Source organism: Mustelus asterias, chromosome 3, assembly GCF_964213995.1.
Source record: "Mustelus asterias chromosome 3, sMusAst1.hap1.1, whole genome shotgun sequence".
Lineage (NCBI taxonomy): Eukaryota > Metazoa > Chordata > Chondrichthyes > Carcharhiniformes > Triakidae > Mustelus > Mustelus asterias.
Genome location: NC_135803.1, coordinates 89600225 through 89626307, shown reverse-complemented (window position 1 = coordinate 89626307; position 26083 = coordinate 89600225). Strand labels below are relative to the sequence as shown.

At 43.6% G+C, this 26083-nt stretch overlaps 2 protein-coding genes across 12 annotated transcripts in view; one reads left to right on the top strand and one right to left on the bottom strand.

Annotated features, from left to right (window-relative positions):
• The window catches only part of mbd4 (methyl-CpG binding domain protein 4), a 46528-nt gene extending 23039 nt beyond the window's left edge, over positions 1-23489 (bottom strand). The window contains exons 1-4 of one of the 11 annotated variants that reach the window (XM_078209317.1): positions 23426-23484; positions 21412-21468; positions 17237-17307; positions 5228-5503 (exon numbers count right to left, since the gene is read on the bottom strand). In XM_078209317.1, the coding sequence (XP_078065443.1) occupies positions 5228-5475 (248 nt within the window). In that variant the 5' untranslated portion in view covers positions 5476-5503; positions 17237-17307; positions 21412-21468; positions 23426-23484. Of the gene's footprint in view, positions 1-5227; positions 5504-17208; positions 17308-21411; positions 21469-23338 lie in introns of all 11 variants that reach the window. The other 10 variants (XM_078209316.1, XM_078209313.1, XM_078209312.1 and 7 more) reach the window with 10 other exon arrangements.
• A 33-nt stretch (positions 23490-23522) lies between these two features.
• Positions 23523-26083, top strand: part of ift122 (intraflagellar transport 122 homolog (Chlamydomonas)) — a 232907-nt gene continuing 230346 nt past the window's right edge. The window contains exons 1-2 of the mRNA XM_078210139.1: positions 23523-23694; positions 24836-24902. Of these exons, the coding sequence (XP_078066265.1) occupies positions 23636-23694; positions 24836-24902 (126 nt within the window). The 5' untranslated portion in view covers positions 23523-23635. The remainder of the gene's footprint in view (positions 23695-24835; positions 24903-26083) is intronic.

The window sequence follows — 26083 nt, the reverse complement described above, 5'->3', positions numbered from 1 at the left end:
CCCCCCAGTTCCCCCCCCCCCCACTGATAGCACGCAGAGTGGCAACCGACCCCCCTTCCCCCCACCGATTGCACGCAGAGTGGCAGCGGACCCCCCCTACCCTCTCACCGATCGCACACAGAGTGGCAGCACAACCCCCCCCGCCTCTGCCGCCCCCCACCAGAGAGCCATCTGACCCGCCTCCCTCCCCCCCACTCGAGAGCCACCTGATCCACCTCCCTCTCCCCACCTGAGAGCCATCTGACCCGCCTCTATCCCCCCACCAGAGAGCCATCTGACACACCTCTTCCCCCCCCCCCAACCAGAGAGCCATGTGACCTGCCTCCCCCCCCCCCGCCCCCCCCCCCCCACCTCTCCCATCCACCGATCTGAGTCAGAGAGCCATTGGAAGTATGAACGTACCTCCTCAGAAGCTGGGGTGCCTGAATTGGACCTTTGCACCGAATCTGGACGGCGAATGTGGTGGTAATGGCCCATTAAGCCAATTTAAATGCATGCATTCTGGACAGGTGCAGAAAAAATAGGGTTGTTGTAGTGGGAGACTTCAATTTCCCTTGTATAGACTGGAAATCGCTTAGGGCTGGGGGCCTGGACGGGGAAGAATTTATAAAATGCATACAGGAAGGTTCTTTGGAACAATATGTTGACAGTCCAACTAGAGAGGGGGCTATACTGGACCTAGTACTGGGGAATGAGCCCGGTCAGGTCATCAAAGTTTCAGTAGGGGAACATGTGCAAATAGTGACCACAATTCTGTAAACTTTAGGATAGTAATGGAAAAAGATGAGTGTTGTTCTGTGGGTAAGGTACTGAATTGGGGGAAGGCTAACTACAGCCGAATTAGGCAGGGTTTGGTGGCTGTTGATTGGGAGAGGCTGTTCGAGGGTAAATCCCCATCTGGCATGTGGGAGTCTTTTAAGGAGCAGTTGATAGGACTGCAGGACAGGCATGTGCCTGTAAAGAGGAAGGATACGAAAGGTAGGATTCGGGAGCCGTGGATAACCAGTGAAATTGTGGGTCAAATCAAAAAGAACAAAGAGGCATACATGAGGTCCAGGCAGCTAAAAACAGATGGAGCACTGGAGGAATACAGAGAAAGTAGAAAAGAACTCAAACAGAGAGTTAGAAGGGCAAAAAGGGGTCACGAAATGTCCTTGGCAGACAGGATTAAGGAGAATCCTAAGGCATTTTATACATACGTTAGGAACAAGAGGGTTGTTAGGGAAAGAATTGGACCTCTCAGGGACAAAGGAGGGGAATTATACTTAGAACCAAAGTAAGTAGGAGAGATCCTAAACGAATACTTTGCATCAGTATTCACAAAGGAGAGGGACATGTTGACTGGTAATGTCTCAGAGAGATGTGTTGACTCGTTAGAAAAAATCTCAATTACAAGGGAGGAAGTGTTCGGTTTTTTAGGAAACATTAAGACAGACAAATCCCCAGGGCCAGATGGCATCTATCCTAGACTCCTCAGGGAGGCAAGAGATGAAATTGTTGGGCCTCTAACAGAAATCTTTGTCTCTTCACTGGACACAGGTGAGGTCCCAGAGGATTGGAGGATAGCAAATGTGGTCCCGTTATTTAAGAAGGGTAGCAAGGATAACCCGGGTAATTATAGGCCGGTGAACTTGACGTCCGTGGTAGGGAAATTGTTGGAGAGGTTCTTAGAGATAGGATATATGCGCATGTAGAACTGAATAATCTCATTAGCGATAGACAGCATGGTTTTGTACGAGGGAGGTCATGCCTCACAAATTTGGTTGAGTTTTTTGAGGAGGTGACAAAAACGATTGACGAGGGAAGGGCCGTGGATGTCGTCTATATGGATTTTAGTAAAGCGTTTGACAAGGTCCCTCATGGCAGGCTGGTGCAAAAGGTTAAATCTCACGGGATAAAAGGTGAGCTAGCTAGATGGGTGGAGAACTGGCTTAGCCATAGAAGACAGCGGGTAACAGTGGAGGGGTCTTTCTCCGGTTGGAGGTCTGTGACTAGTGGTGTTCCGCAGGGCTCTGTACTGGGACCTCAGCTGTTTGTGATATATATAAATGATTTGGAGGAAGATGTAACTGGTGTGATCAGTAAGTTTGCGGACGACACAAAGATTGCTGGAGTTGCGGATAGTGATGAACATTGTCAGATGGAATTTAATCCAGATAAATGCGAAGTGATGAATTTCGGTAGATCTAATGTAAGGGGGAGCTATACAATAAATGGCAGAACCATCAGGAGTATAGACACACAGAGGGACCTGGGTGTACAAGTCCACAGATCCTTAAAGGTGGCAGCACAGGTGGAGAGGGTGGTGAAGGCATATGGCATGTTTGCCTTTATTGGACAGGGCATAGAATATAAAAGTTGGCATATGATGTTGCAGCTGTGTAGAACGTTGGTTAGGCCACATTTGGAATACTGCGTCCAGTTCTAGTCGCCACACTACCAGAAGGACGTGGAGGCTTTGGAGAGAGTACAGAAAAGGTTTACCAGGATGTTGCCTGGTATGGAGGGTCTGAGCTATGAGGAGTGATTGGGTAAACTGGGGTTGTTCTCCCTGGAAAGATGGAGGATGAGGGGCGACCTAATAGAGGTGTATAAAATTATGAAGGGCATAGATAGGGTGAACAGTGGGAAGCTTTTTCCCAGGTCGGAGGTGACGAACACAAGGGGTCATGGGTTCAAGGTGAGGGGGGCAAGGTTCAACACAGATGTCAGGGGGACATATTTTACACAGAAGGTGGTGGGGGCCTGGAATGCACTGCCAAGCAACGTGATTGAGGCGGACACGCTGGGATCGTTTAAGACTTATCGAGATAGCCACATGAACAGACTGGGAATAGAGGGATACAAACGAATGGTCTAGTTGGGCACATGAGCGGCGCAGGTTTGGAGGGCCGAAAGGCCTGTTCCTGTGCTGTATTGTTCTTTGTTCTAATGCATTTAAATTGACGTCGTGCCCGTTTCAGACGCGGTCCAGACGGCGGCCATTTTCAGTCATTGGTAAAGGTGGAACGGGCGCGGAGGCAGGTGTGCATCACGCTACTCGCCTCATGCCTGACTTTACCAAGTTTTCGCGCCCAAAAACAGGCGCAATTTGATGGTAAAAATCAGGCCCGAAGTATTAATTCAACACTCTACTGATGTCCTCTGGCTCCGTATGTAGATTGCCCCCTTTGCCCCACTTGGGTCCTACTCTTTCCCTGGTTATTCCATTGATATACTTAGAATATTTTGGGATCTCCCCTACTTTTACCAGCTAGAGATTTCTGATATCCCCTCTTTGCTCTCATGATTGTTTAATGAAGCTCCACACTGTACTTTCTGTACTCCACTACGCTTCTGCTGATTTGCTCCTCTTGTACCTGCTAAAAGCCTCTCTTTTCCTTCTTACCGCATCCTAAATATCTCTGGTCATCCATGGTTCTCTAGGTTTGTTACTCCTTCCTATCACCCTGGAGGGAATATGTTCGACATATACCTGCCCCATTTCCTTTTTGAACACCCCCCCCACTCCCCCCCCCGAACTAGATTTTCCACTAGTTGTTCCCAGGCTACCATGGCCAGATCCTGCCTTAGTTTACTAAAATCCGCTCTTCCCCCAATCCAAATAATTGATTATATTGTCACTATAAATCCCCATCTCCATATTTATAATGAAATGTTTTTCTATAAACTGATAATGCTGTCTATCTATGTTGCATTTGAAATGTGATGGTTGCGGAATGGATTTTGTCTGCTCAATAACAGCTTCCATTGTTTTTGTTTTGGTGATGCTGTGAGCAAATGGGATGTACAGGTGAATCCAAAATAAAATCTGAACCACAGTAATAGTTTTATGATGAAATAGCGGCTTCATTGTCACTTTTATTTCCTCACCTTTCTTCAACTAATTCTGAATTTTAATGCTCAAACTCTAGAAAAGTCCATACCTCTGGATCACTAGTCCAGTAACATCACCACATTACTGTGCCACTATATCCCGATCATATCCTCCCTGAGTTATCCCTCTGTTTCTTTCTCAGTATAGCTGTTTCTCCCAAGATGCTGATCCCAGCATCATCAAACCATGCACTTCCATCATCCTTTGTTATGGCCCTCCACCACTGGGAATGTTTTAAAGAAAATCCTTCTTCCCAATACCTGGCTTCAGGAAGAGGAGCTTTAAAATAAGACTGAACTAAGACTGAAGTTGGAAGAGTCAGTTGTCATTTAAATATTGCAAGGCTGAAGGAGCAGAGCAAAACTGGATGGAAATGGGCAGGGTGAAATGAAAAAAAAAAACAAGAATAAAAGAACTAGTGGTTAGTTGACATAAAAATAGGAGAAATTTTATGGATAGAAGCCCTGGACGTTTGCTTCATGTTTCACACAAAGGTCATGGATTTCTGCAACTTTTTACTGGAACTTTCGGATACAGTCTTGTATGCAAAAATACATAGTGGACCAAACCAACTTTTGCACCAAGGAGAAGATTGGTATCTTATACCTGGACAGTAATTGCATGCACATTAATCATTCACAGAGCCCTCACAATCAAACTGCTACTCTTGTCTATAGTATCCATTTAATGGTATTTTCCAGCAGATATCACTGAACCAGTGATCAGGAATAGAACGCCAGCTGCTTTTTCCACTTTCTCAGCTCAGGTACTCCGATTCCAACACAAAAACAGAAAATGCTGGAAAATCTCAGCAGGTCTGATAGCTTCTGTGGGGAGAGAATAGAGCCAACGTTTTGAGTCTAAATGACCCCTCGTCAGAGCTGATTCCAACCTGCCACCTTGAAATGAGCAAATGCAGCAAGCACGTCGTACTGAACCCAGACCTTCTCGACTGCATGGTTCAGTTCCATTTCAGGCAGTATATTTACCTACTGAACAACTAGTGGAGACCTAGTTATATTATGGGCGATAACTTGGGTTGAATTAATCTTCTTCATCTATAGAGATCTTGGAAAAGTTATTTCTAATGTTCTAATGTCTCTACTAGTAAGCCACTATACAGAATAACTTTCTTTTCCATTAGGAGTCACAGTGCGCAAGTACATTAGTGAGGTACAACCACATTTCTGATAGTGTCATGTTTGGGAGGGCCCGTGGTATTAAAATACTTGGATTAGTGAATCAAGGCACTTAGGGGCGCCTTAAATTAGCCGCAGAAGTGTTGCCTTGCTTCACCACCTTGTGTAACAAAGACACCACCTGTGATTTAATAACAAGAATATCTCTCACCTTATAATGTAAATGTCACATTTTCCAGATGACTTCCGTGTCTTTCTTTCTTTCACTATTCTCTTCCATCCTTCTGGAAGTTCAGAGTAACATCCTCTGGACATTTCGACATCCAAACCATGAATGATAGGTCCAGCTTCAGAGAACAAAGATTTTGCGTTTTCAGCCAATTCAGGATTTAAGATATATTTTTTCTTTTGGAAACAATGTTCATCTTTGCTGATCTCACCGCAAGGAGACAATTCCATCAGTCACACTTCTTTTTAGTTCTTCTTACTGAAAATACAGCATAATTCATTTCATTCATATTTTGTTTTCTCCATGATTAAAAACGTATTCTTCTACTGGATTTTATACTTATCATGATGAGGGATGTCAATGATAGTGAATGAACGCAGTGAACTTATAATGGGGTTATGGTTGTATTATACATTCCCAGGTCTGGCATAGGTCTAAAGATATCTCTATACTGCCCCGAATGCTCCTTTATCGAATATTCCACAAGCTAGGTGGCCAGCAAACATTCTCTATGTTGCTGCAAACATATGCTGTAACTTCACCTTCAATTAGCATGGCTCATGAAACTAATTAGTGTGAAATTATAGGCACCTCCAGAACAGAGGCGCCTATTCAAAATTCGGCTGACATTTCAAATTCACTTTTTACATGGCCTGTAGTTCATAATGTTTGTTAGTGCCATTTACATCTCCTCTGGACCCACCATTAGTGTCTCAATACTATACTATACCTTTTTCCCTTGAACCATTATACCGTTTGTAGTTTTTTTAATTCATGGGATGTGAGGGTTGCTGGCAAGACTAGCATTAAGCTCATCCCTAACTGCCCATGAGAAATCATAGAAACCCTACAGTACAGAAAGAGGCCATTTGGCCCATCGAGTCTGCACCAACCACAATCCCACCCAGGCTCTACCCCCATATCCCATATTTTACCTGCTAACCCCTCTAATCTACGCATCCCAGGACACTAAGGGGCAATTTTAGCATGGACAATCAACCTAACCCGCACATCTTTGGACTGTGGGAGGAAACCGGAGGACCCGGAGAAAACCCATGCAGACACGAGGAGAATGTGCAAATTCCACACAGACAGTGGCCCAAGCTGGGAATTGAACCCAGGTCCCTGGAGCTGTGAAGCAGCAGTGCTAACCACTGTACTACCGTGCCGAGAAGGTGGTGGTGAACTGCCTTCTTGAACCACTATAGTCCCTATGGTGTAGGTATATTCACAATGCTGTTAGGGAGGGAGTTCCTGGATTTTAGACCCAACAACAGTAAAGGGACAGGAATAAAGTTCCAAATCAGGATGGTCAGTGGCTTGGTGGGGAACTTGCAGGTTGTGCTGATCCTTTGTGCCTGCTGCCCATGACGTTGTAGATTTGGATGGCTCTGTCAAAGCAATCTTGGTGAGTTGTTGCAGTGCATCTTGTAGATGGTACACTGTGCACCAATGGTGGATGGGGATGCCAATCAAGTTGCTTTGTCCTGAATGAGGGTGAGCTTCAAGTTTTGGAGCTGCATTCATAGACAATTGGGTAGTAATCCATCACACACTCCTGCCATTTATCCTAAACCGATCTTCCCCTTTATTATTTCCTAGCCCCCATTCCGTTATCACTTTTAAACTTCTGTTTCTTGAAGTTTTTCCAGCTCTGATGAAAAGTCATTGTACTGAAATGTTAACTTTGTTTCTGTTTCACAGATGCTGCCTGATCTGCTGTGTATTTCCAGTCTTGTCTGTTTGCATTTCACAAGAGATTTGCAAATCTACTAAATCACAGAATGGTTGCAGCACAGGGAGGAAGCATCCGGCTGCCATGTCCATACCAGTTCTCTGCTAGAACAACTCCGCTGGTCCCACTCTCCTGCTCTTTCTGCAAAGTCCTGCAATTTTTTTCTCTTTAGGTACTTATCTAATTCCTCTTTGATAGCTTCACTACACCCTCAGGCAATAAAAAAGGTTTCTCTTTGTGTTGTCATGGATTCTTTTGTCAAGCACCTTAAACTGGAGTCCAAGATCCCTCAAGATTTTGAAAACTGATCTCAAATCTCTCCTCAACCTTCTCTGTTCTAGAAGAATAAACCCTAGCTTCTCCAATCTATCCTGCAACTGATGTCCCCAATTCCTGGAACCATTCAGGTGAATCTTTTCTGCATCCTCTCAGAGTCTTCACATACTTCTCCCTGCAGTGCAATGCCCAGAATTGGACGCAATACTTCAGTTGAGATCAGAGATTTATAAAGATTTACCATAACTTCTTGCTTTTGTTCTCTACATTTCTCTTTATGAAATGCAACATCCCGATTGTTTTATTAACCATTTTTTCAACCTGCCCTGCCACCTTCAATGATATGAGCACATTTATCCCATGGTCTGACTGTTCCTGAATCGTGTTTAAAATTGCACCCTTTAATTCATATTGCCTCTCCTCATTCTTCCTACCATCACTTCACACTTCTCTATTAAATTTAATCTGCTGTGTTCACCCATTCCACCAACCTGTCTATGTCCTCTTGAAGTTTATCCTTATCCTTCTCATGGTTCATACTTACAAGCTTGATGTCATCTGTATTTAGATGTACACTTGTGATGCCAAGGCATACAAGACTATAGGCCAAGTGCTAGAAAATGGGGTTAGAATAGATAGGTGGTTTGCCTTTGACTGGTTCAGACGCAATGGGCCAAAGGGCCTTTATATATGCTGCATACTTCTATGACTCTATCTTCAAATTTTGAAATTACGCCCTGTACATCGAAGTCTAGGTCACTGTTTTAAAACAAGAGATTTCCATCGCATCACGATAAGCTGGAGAGGGTAGCAAGATACATCACAAAAAGTGACACTGGATTTATACAGGTGAACCACTATTCCACCACGCCACCATAAGATCACAAGACCTAGGAGCAGAAGTAGGCCATTCGGCCCATCGAGTCTGCTCTGCCATTTAATAGGATCATAACTGATCTGATGTGATAATTTTCAATTCCACTTTCCTACTTTACATCCCCATAACCCTTGATTCCCTTACTGATTAAAAATCTGTCTTTCTTAGTCTTGAATATATTTAACAACCCAATCTCGAGAGCCCTCTGCAATAAAAAATTCCAGATTCACTACTCTTTGAGAGAAGAAATTCTTCCTCTTTCTATCTTAAATGAACGACCCTTTACACTGCAATTATACTCTCTGGTCCTAGACATTCCTACAAAAGGAAAGAATCTCTCAGCATTTACACTGTCAAGCCCCCTGAGAATCGTGTGTCCCAATAAGGTCACTTCTCATTTTTCTAAACGCCAGTGAGTACATGCCCAACCACTCAACCTGCCCTCATAGGAAAATCCCTCTATACCCGGGATCAAAATAGTGACTGCCTCCAAAGCTAGTATATATTTCCTTAGATAGGGGGACTGAAACTCTAGGTGTGGTCTAACTAATGCCTTGTATAGTTTTAGCAAGACTTTCCTATTTTATACTCCTTTCCCTTTGAAATGAAGGCCATCATTTCATTTGCTTTCCCTGTTATCTGTTGAACTTGCATGCTAATTTTTGTGATTTATTTATAAAGACTCCAAATCCCTCTGTGCTGCAGTTTTCTGCAGTCTTTCTCTATTTAAAAAATATTTAGCTCCTACCAAAGTGCATAATTTCACATTTTCCGATATCATATGCCATCTGCCAAGTTTTTGCCTAATCACTTAACCTATCAATATCCCTCTGCAGACTCTTGGGAGGGGAATTTTCCCCTTCCGCCTGCCACAGGAATTGTAGCAAGCGGGGACGGACCATGCAAAGGTCCGTTGACCTCGGGATTTTCTGGTTTTGGGACAAGCAGGGATGGAAAATCCTGTCCTTGATGTCATCCACACCACTTGCCTTCCCATCTATTTTTGTGTCATCCGTAAACTTAGCAATAGTACATTCACCCTGCCCAAGAGAAATTCCACCCTATAGTCTTTTGCTTGAAAATATTACATAGAACAGTACAGCACAGAACAGGCCCTTCGGCCCACGATGTTATGCCGAGCTTTATCTGAAACCAAGATCAAGCTATCCCACTCCCTATCATCCTGGTGTGCTCCATGTGCCTATCCAATAACCGCTTAAATGTTCCTAAAGTGTCTGACTCCACTATCACTGCAGGCAGTCCATTCCACACCCCAACCACTCTCTGAGTAAAGAACCTACCTCGGACATCCAGATGTCTCGCTATTTCTTCCTTGATGATAGATTCAAGCATTTTCCCTACTACAGAAATTAAGCTAACCGGCCTATAGTTACCCGCCTTTTGTCTATCTCCTTTTTTAAACACTGGCGTCACATTTGCTGTTTTCCAATCTGCGGGAACCACCCCCAGAGTCCAGCGAATTTTGGTAAATTACCGCTAGTGCATTTGCTATTTCTCCCGCCATCTCTTTTAGTACCCTGGGATGCATTCCATCAAGACCAGGAAACTTGTCTACCTTTAGCCCCATTAACTTGCCCAACACTACCTCTTTCGTGATAATGATAGTTTCTAGGTCCTCACCTGCCATAGCCTTCCTGTCATCAATTATTATGTACTGTCATACGCTCAGATCAGAATGGAGAATGAGAAACTCTGACCCAAGTGGTGACACACTGATGCTTGAACCAGAAGGTTGTAGGTTCTAGCATCACTCTTGGATTCAGTCACACAATTTGAGCTGACACTCCAGAGGCAGAGATGCACTGTCAAAAGTACTGTCTTTAAACAGTAAATTGTGACCCCCATCTGCCTGTTCTGGTGGACATAAAAAATCCCATGGCACTAATCGAAAAAGTGCAAGGAGTATCACCAAATTGTTATGGTGCAAAAAAGAGGCCATTTTGGCCCATTCTGTCTGCATCGGCTCTCCAAATGAGCATCATGTCTTAGTGTCATTCCCCTGCTTTTTCCCCATACCCCTGCACATAATCATCTAATGTCCTCTTGAATGTCTCCATAGAACCAAACCTCTTGGTGTGGTCTAACTAATGCCTTGTATAGTTTTAGCAAGACTTCCCTATTTTTATACTCCTTTCTCTTTGAAATGAAGGCCATCATTCCATTTGCTTTCCACACTTTCAGGCAGCCCATTCCAGATCCAAACTACTCATTGTGTGAAAAACTGTTTTTCACATAATAGTGGTTTCTTTTTCAAATCGTTTTAAATCTGTGCCCTCTGATTCTCGATCCTTTTACATGTGGGAACAGTTTCTCCCCATGTACTCTGTCCAGCCCCGGCATGATTTTGAACATCTCTATCAAATCTGCTCTTAGCTTCCTTCTCTCCAAGGAGAACAGTCTCGACCTCTCCAATCCATCCTTTTATCTGAAGTTTCTCATTCCTGGAACCATTCTTATAAACCTCTTCTGCACTCTCTCTCCTAATACGTTCACATCCTTCCTATAGTGTGGCGCCCAGAACTGTACACAATATTCCAGCTGAGGTCTAATTAGTGCCTTGGATAAATTCAGCATGGTGTGGAGATGCCGGCGTTGGACTGGGGTAAACACAGTAAGAGTTTTAACAACACCAGGTTAAAGTCCAACAGGTTTATTTGATAGCAAATGCCATTAGCTTTCGGAGCCCTGCTCCTTCGTCAGATGGAGTGGATATCTGCTCCATCTGACGAAGGAGCAGGACTCTGAAAGATATCCACTCCATCTGACGAAGGAGCAGGGCTCCGAAAGCTAATGGCATTTGCTACCAAATAAACCTGTTGGATTTTAACCTGGTGTTGTTAAAACTCTTTCTAAGTTCAGCATTACATCCCTGCTCTTGTACTCTATGCCCCTATTAATAAAGCCCAGGATACTACATACTTCCTTAATTGCTCTCTCCACTTATCTATACACATACATACACACACACACACACATATATATATACATACCCAGATCTCTGCTCCTGCACCCCTTTTAAGAATTTTACTCCTTATATTGTCTCTCCACAGCAAAGAGACAGAGATATATGAACATATATTTTATTTTTCTCATTTAAAAATAACTGCTGAACTATCTGTGTTCTACATGCCATGTTAATTGTTAGTACATAATAAATATGAGGGATATGAAGTCCCGGGATGAAGAGGGAGGGGGTATGGATGGATATCTAAGGTTAGGGACGAAGTGGCTATGTTTCAGAAAAACAAATAGAATGGAGCAAAAACAAAAGTGTGACGTACCCACTATGAGCTAGGTTTCAAACATATTCTCACGCTGAGTGGAAAAGAATAGTTCCTTTGAAATGTTTGTAACATATTCCCACCTGACAGGTTGTCAGGTTGACTGTCAATGAGAAAGCAGGTGGGGAGTGTATGTCAAGTAAGTCTGACACTGTGGCCTGTGGGCAGAGGGAGGGAATTGGGTTACACATTGAGAAGGTGAGGAAATATTTAACAGTTTCAATTGGACATCTTGGAGGAGGGAGGTGATCAGGAGTGTTTAAATCAGGCATGGGGGGGGAATGGGCTGAATCAAAAATTGTGGAGATTGGTGTGACTGATCGGATAGGGTTGTCTGATCAGCCGGGAGTGTCTGATCAGGCGGAAGTGTCTCATCGGTGGAAGGTAAGCCTTGTGGATTTTCGGGAGCTCCTCCAGGCCTACAGTGTAAAAAAGACACATCTGAAGGATACTGCTCTACACATCTTCTTTTCTCTGCTGGAATTGGGAATCCTGACCTCCATGTGTCAAAATGAAAATGCTGCCAATATGGAGGCACAGAGCCACCTCAAGAGGTTCAAGCCACTATTCGACCTTCAAGGAATTCTGCTCCTATTCCCCATTTTAAAATCAGAAGTGCAAGGGTAGAAGTTGGATTTGAGAATTTAAATATTTTTCTAAAAATATATTTTTATTGAAGATTTTTCATTTTGTACAAAAAAACACAACAAACTCTTAAAAAATTGGTACAGTACAGCAAGATCATTTTCAAACAATTACAAATAGGAAGTGAGAGAAAAATAAATTACCAACAGAGTTGGTTTGGATTATTAATTGTATTCAGCGCCTCCCACCATACATGTAATAAAAGGATATATCGAAGAAAGGGAGGGGGGGGGGGAAACAAGTCAAAATTTCCATTGGTCTACATTCCAAAATGATTTTATTCCAATTCGAATTGAAGGAGATTTATCACTAATCCATGAACAAAAGGATATTCTTCCGTGCTGTGAATCTTAGGATATTGTACAGCCTTTTCCTATTTGCATTTTTGATCACTTTGTCTGGGAAACCCAATATTAGATGCAAGGGATCGAACTCTAAGGTTGCATCAAAGATCCTCTCAAGCTCTTTAAGAACATTAAACCAACAGGCATTAATCTTGACACAGGAACAAAAGCATGCAGATAATCTCCCATGTCCACTCTGCACTTCCGACATTACAAGGATATGGCAGGGTCAAACTTGTGCTGCAACCTTAGAGTAATATGCAGACGGTTCAATATCTTAAGCTGAATTTCTTTTCTTCTATTACAAACTGAAGTTTTATTAGCACATTTTGATTAGTAAGTTTGCGGACGACACAAAGGTTGGTGGAATTGTGGATAGCGATGAGGACCATCAGAGGGTACAGCAGGATATAGATCAGTTGGAGACTTGGGCAGAGAGATGGCAGATGGGGTTTAATCGGGATAAATGCGAGGTAATGCATTTTGGAAAGTCTAATACAGATAGGAAATATGCAGTAAATGACAGAACCCTTAGGAGTATTGATAGGCAGAGGGATCTGGGTGTACAGGTATACAGGTCACTGAAAGTGGCAATGCAGCTGGAGAAGGTAGTCAAGAAGGCATACGGCATGCTTGCCTTCATCGGCCGGGGAAATTAAGTTTAAAAATTGGCAAGTTATGTTGCAGCTTTATAGAACCTTAGTTAGGCCGCATTTGGAATATAGTGTTCAATTCTGGTCGCCACACTACCAGAAGGATGTGGAGGCTTTGGAGAGGGTACAGAAAAGATTTACCAGGATGTTGCCTGGTATGGAGGGCATTAGCTATGAGGAGAGGTTGGAGAAACTTGGTTTGTTCTCACTGCAACGACGGAGGTTGAGGGGCAACCTGATAGAGATTATGAGAGGCATGGACAGAGTGGATAGTCAGAAGTTTGTTCCAAGGTTGAAGAGTCAATTACTAGGGGGCACAGGTTTAAGGTGCGAGGTCAAGGTTTAAAGGAGATGTAAGAGGCAGATTTTTTACACAGAGGGTGGTGGGTGCCTGGAACTCATTGCCGGGGGAGGTAGTGGAAGCGGATACGGTAGTGACTTTTAAGGGGCGTCTTGACAAATACATGAATAGGATGGGAATAGAGGGATATGGTCCCTGGAAGGGTAGGGGGTTTTAGTTCAGTCAGGCAGCATGGTCAGTGCAGGCTTGGAGGGCCGAAGGGCCTGTTCCTGTGCTGTAATTTTCTTTGTTCTTTATTACCAAATATCACCCCATTTCTCCTCATCAATATTTACTGTGAGGTCTCTCTCCCAAGACTGCAACCTGTCCAATGCATTATCACCAGATTTAAAACATAGAGTGTCGTAAAACGTACTAACTAAATGCTTGTGCTGCATAGAGAGCAGGATCTTTTCACCGGGGAAATCTCAGCAAAAAAATAAAAATTGTCATATTAAGGACAAAGTTTCTAAGTGGCAAATATCTAAAAATGATTTGTTTCAGAATATCAAACGGTTAGTACCAATGCTCAAAGGATAACAGAGTAGAGCCGTCAAACACTCCCCCTAGTCTACAGAGACCTCTATCCCTCCAGATATCAAAACCATGATTCATAAGACCTGGTGGTAAATCCAAGTTACTCTGAATTGGAGAAAGAGTTAATTAGTTTTCCCCTCCAACTTTCAGACTATTCTCCATGCCTTTAGAGTGTTAATAACAATAGGGTTAGCACACCATCATAGGATTCCTAAGAAATAAAAGTGACCGCAAGGAGTCAAGGACTGATAACTTTAGCATTAAGCCATGGAGAAAGGGTCTCTCCTAACCCATTCTCGTATAAATCTAAGTGGAAAGCTAACTGGTACATTTTAATATTTTGCATCTCTAGCTCTCCTTTAGAGCCAGGCAACTGCAACTTAGCTAATTTTAGACACGTTTCTTCTTGTTCCAAACAGAAGAACTAAACAACCCGTCAATTTATTTCATGACCTTAGCAAACAACAGGCTAGGTAGCATTTTCAGACGATAAAGCAGCCCACACAACACATTCATCTTAATCAAAGCAATTCTACTCAACCATGAAATCGGTAAAGATGACCAATGATATAAGTCCCACGTAATAAAGACCAATAAAGGATGAACATTTGAGGAAACAGGGAGGAAATCTGTGCATGGAGCCAGACGAAATGGGCGAGGTATTAAATGAGTACTTTGCGTCAGTATTCACCAAAGAGAAGGACTTGGTGGATGATGAGTCTGGGAAAGGATGTGTAGATAGTTTGAGTCATGTTGAGATCAAAAAGGTGGTGGTATTGGGGTTCTTGAGAAATATCAAGGTAGATAAATCTCCAGGGCCTGATGGGATATACCCCAGAATACTGAGAGGGGCAAGAGAGGAAATTGCTGGGGCCTTGAGAGAAATCTTTGTATCCTCACTGGCTACAGGGGAGGTCCCAGAGGACTGGAGAATAGCCAATGTTGTTCCTTTGTTTAAGAAGGGTAGCAAGAATAATCCAGGTAATTACAGGCCGGTGAGCCTTACATCAGTGATAGGGAAATTATTGGAGAAGATTCTTCGAGACAGGATTTATTCCCACTTAGAAATAAGTGGACGTATTAGTGAGAGGCAACATGGTTTTGTGAAGGGGAGGTTGTGTCTCACGAACTTGATCGAGTTTTTCGAGGAAGTGACGAAGATGATTGATGAGGGTAGGGCAGTGGATGTTGTCTACATGGACTTCAGTAAGGCCTTTGACAAGGTCCCTAATGGCAGACTGGTGCAGAAGGTGAAGTCGTATGGGATCAGAGGTGTGCTGGCAAGGTGGATACAAAACTGGCTCGGTCAAAGAAGTCATGATGTGGAGATGCCGGCATTGGACTGGGGTAAACACAGTAAGAGTTTTAACAACACCAGGTTAAAGTCCAACAGGTTTATGTGGTAGCAAATGCCATTAGCTTTCGGAGCGCTGTTCCTTCAAGGAGCAGCGCTCCAAAAGCTAATGGCATTTGCTACCAAATAAACATGTTGGACTTTAACCTGGTGTTGTTAAAACTGTTACTCGGTCAAAGAAGACAGAGGGTAGCAGTGGAAGGGTGTGTTTCTGAATGGAGGGCCGTGACAAGTGGTGTTCCTCAGGGATCAGTGCTGGGACCTTTGCTGTGTATATATATATATATATATATATTTGGAGGAAAATGTAACTGGATTGATTAGTAAGTTTGCGGACGACACAAAGGTTGGTGGATTTGCGGATAGCGATGAGGACCATCAGAGGATACAGCAGGATATAGATCAGTTGGAGACTTGGGCGGAGAGATGGCAGATGGGGTTTAATCCGGACAAATGTGAGGTAATGCATTTTGAAAGGTCTAATACAGATAGGAAATATACAGTAAATGGCAGAGCCCTTAGGAGTATTGATAGGCAAAGAGATCTGGGTGTACAGGTACACAGGTCACTGAAAGCGGCAATGCAGGTGGAGAAAGTAGTCAAGAAGGCATACGGCATGCTTGCCTTCATCGGCCGGGGTATTGAGTTTAAAAATTGGCAAGTCATGTTGCCGCTTTATAGAACCTTAGTTAGGCCGCACTTGGCATATAGTGTTCAATTCTGGTCGCCACACTACCAAAAGGGCGTGGAGGCTTTGGAGAGGGTACAGAAAAGATTTACCAGGATGTTGCCTGGTATGGAGGGCATTAGCTATGAGGAGAGGTTGGAGAAACTTGATTTGTTCTCACTGGAGCGACGGAGGTTGAGGGGAGACCTGATAGAAGTCTACAAGATTATGAGGGGCATGGACAGAGTGGATAGTCAGAAGCTTTTTCCCAGGGTGGAAGAGTCAATTACTAGGGGACATAAGTTTAAGGTGCGAGGGGCAAGTTTTAAAAGAGATGTACGAGGCAGATTCCTTTTACACAGAGTGGTGGGTGCCTGGAACTCATTGCCGGAGGAGGTAATGGAAGCGGATACAGTAGTGACTTTTAAGGGGCGTCTTGATAAGTACATGAATGAGATGGGAATAGAGGGATATGGTCCCCGGAAGCGTAGGGGGTTTTAGTTCAGTCGGGCAGCATGGTCGGTGCAGGCTTGGCGGGCCAAAGGGCCTGTTCCTGTGCTGTAATTTTCTTTGTTTGCTTTATATAGCTGCTGAAAACCAGGGGCAGCACGAATGCACAGATAAATAAACACCAACAAAGACCACCTGAAGGAAAAATGAAAAGGACGAGGAAGTCGACCCCTTAAGCTGCCCAGGGGAATAGCCTCCGAAAAGCCTCCTTCGCAGAATTAGTTTTATAACCCGAAAAAAGAACAAGTCTAGCCACCACATCAATAATAGCAGGGAGAGAGACACTTGACTTGGAGACAAACAGCAACATATCATTCGCATAAAGTAAAATTTTATGCTGCCTATCTCCACTGGACTACCCATAAACCTGGGGGGTCATGTCCACTAACCTCAATCAATGGTTCAATAGCTAGAGCAAACAAAAGGGGAGACAAGGGTCATCGCTGCCGAGTCCCTTTCTAAAGGCCAAAATTCCCTGACCATTTGTAAGGACCACTGCCATTGGATTCTTCTAGAGTTCCGGAATCCACTTCACAAGGTTCACATTTAATCCAAACTGAAGCGATTTTAAATATTTTTAATTTTGTTCCACATCCTTGAGGGTTAACATTCCCCAACTCTCCGGACCGTTGCAACAAAACAGGAAATAGCAAATAAGGCAGAAGCAACATTTAAAGAATAAACACAGCAATTACTAGATTAGATGTCTTTATTCAAACTTACAGGCTCTGTTCCAAAACCAGAGGCTAACCTTAATGTCACCTGGGCCGGCATCCATAAGTCAAAGTTCAGAAATGGAAGTGGGCATTCATGAACTGCAACCTATAATCGATAATAAGAAAAAAGGAAACGGCAGCTTAATCAAGAAAAATAACTTACAAGCAGGCTTTTTTTGCAGTTGAGTACAGAGGTACCTCACAGCAATATTTTAGGAAGCATCAGGTTGGTTTTCTATTCATGAGAGCCGGAATTTTACAAAGTCGGTGCAGGTGGGATCAGATGTGAAACCCGCTCCCACTTGAGGTTGCACTGTTAACGTGATATTACGTTGGCTGGTCAATGGCTATCCAGTGTGAAATGCACTCAATGAAAGGCTCAGCACTGACATGGAGGGCGAGAAAAAAGAGCATGTGGGAGGTGCTTCTACTGTGCTCCCTGTGCTATGCAGCACTCTGAGGGAGCTGCAGACCTGTGACAAAGATCAGCAACAAGGTTATGCCACAAATGTCTGGTCAGCACAATTGTACACAGACCTCAGTCCCCACACACAGTAGCACAGTGGTTAGCACTGCTGCTTCACAGTCCCAGGGACCTGGGTTCGAATCCCGGCTTGGGTCACTGTCTGTGTGGAGTTTGCACATTCTCCCTGTGTCTGTGTGGGTTTCCTCCGGGTGCTCCGGTTTCCTCCCACAGTCCAAAGAGGTGCGCGCTAGGTTGATTGGCCATTCTAAATTGCCACTTAGTGTCCCGGGATGCATAGGTTAGAGGGATTAGTGGGTAAATATGTAGGGATATGGGGATAGGGCCTGGGTGGGATTGTGGTTGGTGCAGATTAGATGGGCCGAATGGCCTCTTTTTCTGCACTGTAGGATTCTATGACACATTTGTTCATTTTATTTGAGCCCTGACTTCATCCTGACCTGGATCAAGGTTGTAGCTAAAACGTAAAGGATGCCTGGCCAATTGGCCCAACTGCAAATGGGCAATGGACAACGTAAACTCCCAGTCAATTGCTGCTTCATTAATTTAAATTGGCTTCTTAATTATCGGCAGCCCCACTTTTGACTCATGTCCTTGCTTGCCAACCGAAATATCGTACGAGGGCACGATGACGTTGGATCATGCCCCCGACGTCTTTTCCCATGATTTTATAAGCACCCGCCTAAGCAATGTAAAATTCTGGCCCAGGTTGCAGGACAACTCCAAACTGTATGAACTCGATTGCAGGATCCCTGGATGGGATGGAACAAAAATCGCATCCAATTAGTACTGTTCACTTCTCAGCGCTAAGTGACTAACATCAAATCTTGAAACTTGGACAGAAGTAACTCAACTGTTCTCTCATGTTCTCCCTTAAACTAACAAGTGCAACAACAGGGTATTCCAGTTATTCATCCAGCTAGCCTGATTCCAACCAATAAACTATCAAAAGAGGTCAGTAACCAAAATTCACGACAAAAAAACAGAATTGTTCTTATAGAGTCAGAAAAACATTAATCACATCTACTTTTCAACATATCACTGGAGTAATTGTAAAAGGTAGATCCCAAAGGGAAAGAGAAATTCCTTGTAAAGGACAAAACTCTCAGAAAAATTCAGAGAATGGGAAAAAAATGCTTCCTTCACCAATGTCAAGGCTGAGTGTCCAGTTTGATGGAAGAAATTTGGGAAAATACATCAGAATGAGAGACAAAGTTGACACAGAAATGACTGACCCGTCATTTCAATAAAGTTTTTTTTTAACAAAACAAATTTACTTGAAGTCACTTAAGGTAAAATCATACAGATCATTATATTTAAAGATTTAGGCCTCAGATATATTTATAACTTACCAAATACTTATAGCTTACAAAACTATGCTTCCCTCTCCAGGACTGTATTTCCAGTTATTTAAATGATAAAATGTTTTTGTTTCATCTCCCATGATACATTTGCAGGATTTGACTAAGATGCAAGTACTGTATTTATTTCATTTGTCCCTCCCCAAAACCATTTTCAGTTATTTACAGGATTGTAAAATGATTTTTCCCTCCTCCTTGGACCTACAATTTGTCATTCTACTTGGTTTTCACTCTGCCTTTGGAGGTTCTTAATATCGTCAAGTCTCTAATGAGTCAATACAGCACAGGAGGTGGCAATTCAGCTCATCAAATCCATGCCAACTCCCTGTTGAGCAACCAAATCAATATCATTCCCTTGATCTATCCTGTAGCCTTGAAAGTTTATCTCCCTCTCGTGCTCATCCAATTTCCTTTTGAAATCATTCACTGTCTTCACTTCCACCATCCTCTTAGGCAGCGAGTTCCAGGTCATTATCCCACTCACTGCATGAAACTTTCTTCCTCACATCCCCCCAATCCTTGTACAATGCACATCAGTCTTGCTTGCACAGTTAATTAGTGGTGCACTCCAAAGTGCATCATTATTAAAATCCTTTATTAACATGATTTTCAAACTTATTTTTCAAATTCAATACCTTGTTTTGATGCCTGAATGCATATCTAAGAACACTTAATTAAAAGGACAAATGCTCAGAACAAAATGCCAGGAAACCAATACTGGGATTTTTAGACAAAGAGCCCTCCTGCTATGATAATGATCAGGGAGTTATTGACTAATCAAAGCAATAAACGTCTATCAATTACCATATATACATATATGTAACAAGTGATCACTGTTAAGTCCCCCTAACATTTGGCTGCAAAATCCTTAGTTTTTCAGGTACCTTCTGCTTGTTTTGGGGCATATTCTCAGGACGGCTCAGCCATTTGCGATTCACTCAAATGGTTAGGAATCTTTAGAGTTCTCTACCCCAGAAAGCTGAGGATGTTCAGCTTTTTAATAATATCGAGGTCACCAGGTTCTTGGACTATTTAAAAGTTACTCAGATAGTACAATCAAGTTCAGCAAATTTCTGATCGAATGGCGGAGCAGGTTCGAGGGGTAAGATGGTTTACTCCTGTTCCTATTATGTTTTTGCACATGGGGGAGATACACTGCCATCTCTTCTTTAAAAAAGTAGTGTTATTTGCTGAATGCATCATGCATCTTTTAAAAATGGAGTAACTATTGTCAATGGCTGACTACAATGAAGAATGGCTACCAGCTACTAAACAGGTGAATAAGATATGATAAACTTGTGCAAACAATTATTTGGCCTCAAATGGAGTATTGTGTACAGTTCTGGGCTCCACACTTATACTTGAGGAAGAACTTTAGAGAGGGTGCACAAAAAGATTAATGGGAATGGTTCCAGGGATGAGAAACTTGGTGAAGCTGGGACTGTTCTGGTTGAAGAGAAGGTTGAAAGATTTGATGGAGGTATTCAAAATCATGAAGGATTTTGACAAAGTACAGGGAGAAATTGTTCCCACTTGTGGGAGGATCAAGAAAAAGATGTGAGGAAAAGCTTTTTCACACAGCAAGTGGTTATGATCAGGAATACACTGCCTGAGAGTGCGATGAGGCAAGGTCAATCAATCAAGGCTTTCAAGGGGAAATTTTCAGGACTAAGGGGAAAAGGCACGAGTGGGACTAGGTGAATTACTCTTGCAGAGACAGCACAGACAACATGCTATAATCATTCTGATTCTGTAACAATTCTATAACATCTGATTTAGGACGGGGGAGGAGATAAGAGTTAAGGCTGGTCAGGGTAAGAAATCACAAATGACAACATTTCTCCTTACAGCTGCAGCTACTCCTACCAGAAAATTGGCTGTCATGATATGTCACGCTCACCTGTCATGATATGTCACGCTCACCTGTCTTGTACCATCCTCACACATTCATTCATCTAGAACTGCTCTGTCACGTCTGTCATCCAAAAACACCTCGGTTTACCCTGCTTTCTACTGTCCTCCCCTCCAACCTCTGCCCTCTGGAAAATATCTCTGTAGCTTTTCAGCTTTGGTTTCTCTTTATGAAACGCTCTAAAACTACAAACGAAAAATAGAGTTTTACAGCACAGAAATAGGCCCTTCGGCCCATCTTTTCTGTGCCAGCCATCAAACACTTATCTATTCTAATTCCATTTTCCATTACTTGTCCGTAGCCTTGTACGCTAAGCTTTTCAAGTGCTCATTCTAAACCTTCTTCAATGAGGGTTGTGAGGATTCCTGCCTCTATCACCCTTTCGGGCAGGGAGTTCCAAATTCTCACCACACTCTGGGGAAAATGTTTTTCCTCAAATCTCCTGTCCCTTACTTTAAATCTATGTCCAAAAGAGAAAACGCTGGAAAATCTCAGCAGGTCTGGCAGCATCTGTAAGGAGAGAAAAGAGCTGATGTTTTGCGTCCATATGACTCTTTGTCAAAGCTTTTCCAGCATTTTCTCTTTTGGTTTCAGATTCCAGCATCCACAGTAATTTGTTTTTATCTTAAATCTATTTCGCCTGGTTATTGGCCCCTCTACTAAAGGGGAAATGTTCCTTCCTATGTACCCTATGTTCCTCATCATCTTGTACACCTCGATCAGGTCTCCCCTCAGCCGACTCTGTTTTAAGACCATCCAGCCTCTGTACATAGCTGAAAGACTTCTCTAGACCAGGCGACAACCTGGTGAAAAAGTGCTGCTAGTTGTCAGAGTAAAAGGTTGGTGATGAGGGAACACCCACTACCCCCTTCATCATGGAGCCCCTGGGGGACTGGAGAGCAGATTCTGCCACCTCCGGGGAGGTGCAAAGAGCTGGAGGAATGACACACACACATACATGATGTGGAGATGCCGGCGTTGGACTGGGGTGAACACAGTAAGAGTTTTAACAACACCAGGTTAAAGTCCAACAGGTTTATTTGGTAACAAATACCATTAGCTTTCGGAGTGCTGCTCCTTCGTCAGATGGAGTGGAAACGTGCTCTCAAACAGGGCACAGAGACACAAAATCAAGTTACAGAATACTGATTAGAATGCGAATCCCTACAACAAACCAGATCTTAAAGATACAGACAATGTGAGTGGAGGGAGCATTAAGCACAGGTTAAAGAGATGTGTATTGTCTCCAGACAGGAAAGCCAGCAAGTCCAGGAGGCAAGTTGTGGGGGTTACTGATAATGTGACATAAATCCAACATTCCGGTTTAGACCGTCCTCATGTGTACGGAACTTGGCTATCAGTTTCTGCTCAGCGACTCTGCGCTGTCATGTGTCGTGAAGGCCGCCTTGGAGAACACTTACCCGGTCAGTAAGCGTTCTCCAAGGCGGCCTTCACGACAGCGCAGTCGCTGAGCAGAAACTGATAGTCAAGTTCCGCATACATGAGGACGGCCTAAACCGGGATGTTGGATTTATGTCACATTATCAGTAACCCCCACAGCTTGCCTCCTGGACTTGCAGGCTGTCCTGTCTGGAGACAATACACATCTCTTTAACCTGTGCTTAATGCTCCCTCCACTCATATTGTCTGTATCTTTAAGATCTGGTTGGTTGTAGGGATTCGCATTCTAATCAGTATTCTGTAACTTGATTTTGTGTCTCTGTGCCCTGTTTGAGAGCACATTTCCACTCCATCTGACGAAGGAGCAGCGCTCCGAAAGCTAATGGTATTTGCTCCCAAATAAACCTGTTGGACTTTAACCTGGTGTTGTGAGACTTCTTACTGTGCACACACATACACAGTAAGAAGTCTCACAACACCAGGTTAAAGTCCAACAGGCTTATTTGGAGGTAAAAGGTGCAAAGAATTTCTGTGTCTGTGCACTGTTTGAGAGCACATTTCCACTCCATCTGACGAAGGAGCAGTGCTCCGAAAGCTTATGGTGTTTGCTACCAAATAAACCTATTGGACTTTAACCTGGTGTTGTGAGACTTCTTACTGTGTTTACCCCAGTCCAACGCCGGCATCTTCACATCACCCACATACACACAGCCGGCTGTGTCCCAGTTTGTTTATTTACCGCACACACATACAGAACGGGCTGTAAACCACAGTTTTTTAATACACCGCGCATAAGCACACACACAGAATGGGCCATGTCCTGCACCGTGTTATTTACCGCGCACACACACACAAAGCAGGCTGTGTCCCAGTTTGTTTATATAGCGCGCGCGCACACACAGAGGAAGCCATGTCCCTCGGCTTGTTTATTCACTGCGCACACATACAGAACAGGCTGCGTCCTAGTTTGTTTACATACCACACACAGAGAATGGGCTATGTCCCACACCGTGTTGCTTACCGCACACGCACACAGCTGGCCGTATCCCGCACTATGTTTACTCACAGCGCACACTGCCGCCATTCCTCTGAGAGCCGCCTCAGATCTCGCGAGATTTCATCCCCAATATGGCGGCGTCCCGCGTCTGGGTGGGAGGTGCTGCGCATGCGTCCAGGCCCGTCTTGGGCCTGATTGTTGCTCCGGCTCAAGCCCAAAGCGGTGTGAGTTTGATTCCCCGACGGTCAAGCGGCCTTTCACCGGCACAGAACAGGGACTATGCGGGCCGTCCCCACCTGGATAGACCGGGTGCATGACAGGGAGAAGGTGGAACAGTGGTAAGGAGCTGCCGGATACTCGCTCTCTGTCCGCCATTTCCCTGGTTATCACATAGCAACGCCGTTTCTAATGTAAACAGGCAGAGCTGGGGCAAATAATACACTCAAAGATTGTCATAGCATAGAAAGAGGCCCATTGTGTCTGTGTCGACCATGAAGCACTATCTCTTCTAATCCTATTTCCCAGCACTTGGTCGGTATGCCAATGCGCTTCATGTGCAATAATACACTGTGGGGGAGAATGAGACACTGAAGTGAGGCAGTGTTGCACCAGAAGGGGCAATGTTACACTGGTTGGGGGGGGGGGGGGGAACAATGTTACACCGAGGGCCAATATTATACCAGGAGGAGTATATACATGTGGGGAGAGGGGAAACAATGAGGTAATAATACATTGAGGAGCAATATTACACAGGGGGCGGGGGGGGGGGCAGTGATATAGTGGGGGTAATTCTAAAAGGCAATAATACATTGGGTGACAATATTATGCTAGGAGGCAATGATACATTGGGGGGAATGATACGCTAAGGCATAATACATTGGGGGCAATATTACACTGGGGGCAATAATACACTGGGGAAAATGATACATTAAGAGGAAATAACACTTTGTTCCCCCCTCCCCCCTGGTGTAATATTGCCAATGATACATTGGGGGTGCAATGATGTACTATGACAATATTACACTGGGGAGCAATATTATAGTGGGGAAATGATACAATGGGGGCAATATTACACTGGGGAGTGCAATGATACATTGGGAGTCTATATTAAACTGGGGCCTCAATATCACACTGGGATGCAACAATACGCTGGGGGGGGGCCACAATGGGACATTAGGGGGCAATAATACCAGGCTGGGAGGCCGTAATCCACTGCGGGACAATAATACATGGGGTGGGGTCAGTGATAATACACTAGGAGACAAGAATACACCTGGGGGGCAATGACATACTGGTAAGGGTACTATATATTAGAGAATAAGACAGAGAGGAGATGGTTAAAACTTGGATGATGAATGCTGTTGATTATGTTTGTGTTCTGTTTTAATTATTTGAAGGAATTCCTCATTATGATTGCACATCCTTAGTTCATTGCTGCAAAGTTTACAGAACTATATTTTTATTTTAACATTTCTGCAGTATTTATGATATTGCATTCAAACCAGATGGAACCCAGCTAATCGTAGCAGCAGGAAACAGAGTTCTGGTATGTTCAATACATTTATCAAATTCTCACTTTTCACAAACGTCTTTCCTCATAGATCATACATGACAATGCTCACAGTGCACTTCATTCTGTGAGCTTGAGAAGTCAGAAATGGCACTGATCTTGCAACACAGATTCTGGTAATGCTGACTGTCCAAGAGTGGGCTGTATAGAGGCCAAATGGCAGTGAGGAGTATATTAACTGACAAACTGTCTTTGTCCTTCCACAAGTGAAAACTGACATGGCTGTCAAAATGGAGGCTCAGGGAATTAAAAAAAACATTGTTCATCAGATATATTTAAATGGCCAGAACTCATTACTGTGTGAAAATATAAAGTTGTTCTTTCAGTCTGTTCTACCATCACAAGCTGTCACATTCACTCAAAAAATTGTTACAAGTTGTTACAGGTGGGCGGCATGGTAGCACAGTGGTTAGCACTGCTGCTTCACAGCTCCAGGGACCTGGGTTCGATTCCCGGCTTGGGTCACTGTCTGTGTGGAGTTTACACATTCTCCTCGTGTCTGCGTGGGTTTCCTCCAGGTGCTCCGGTTTCCTCCCACAGTCCAAAGATGTGCGGGTTAGGTTGATTGGCCATGCTAAAAAAAAATTGCCCTTAGTGTCCTGGGATGCATAGGTTAGAGGTTTTAGTGGGTAAAATATGTAGGGATATGGTGGTCGGGTCTGGGTGGGATTGTGGTCGGTGCAGACTCGATGGGCCGAATGGCCTCTTTCTGTACAGTAGGGTTTCTATGATTTCCCTCGTGAAGTATAGCATGCTGATGTAGCCACATTTAAAATGAGAATCCCATAGAGATGTTCGTTTCAGCATTTGAAAGAATAGTGGTTTTAATCCATAGTGATTAGTGTATTTCTGTAATAGCCATATAGTTAGTTGCAAATCATTCTTGGTCTTAATTTTAATTCTTTTGTCAATGTACCATGATGTTCAAATGGGATTTGCAAACAATTGTGACTATAAAACTAGATGTAAAGGTTTAATAACATTCACAGCCCATCACTTAGGTAGTCTAGATTCATTTTCAATGTTGATAGTCTTCTTTGGCCATTTATGATTGGTCATTAGAAATCATAGAAATCATAGAAACCCTACAGTGCAGGAAGAGGCCATTCGGCCCATCGAGTCTGCACCGACCACAATCCCACCCAGGCCCTACCCCC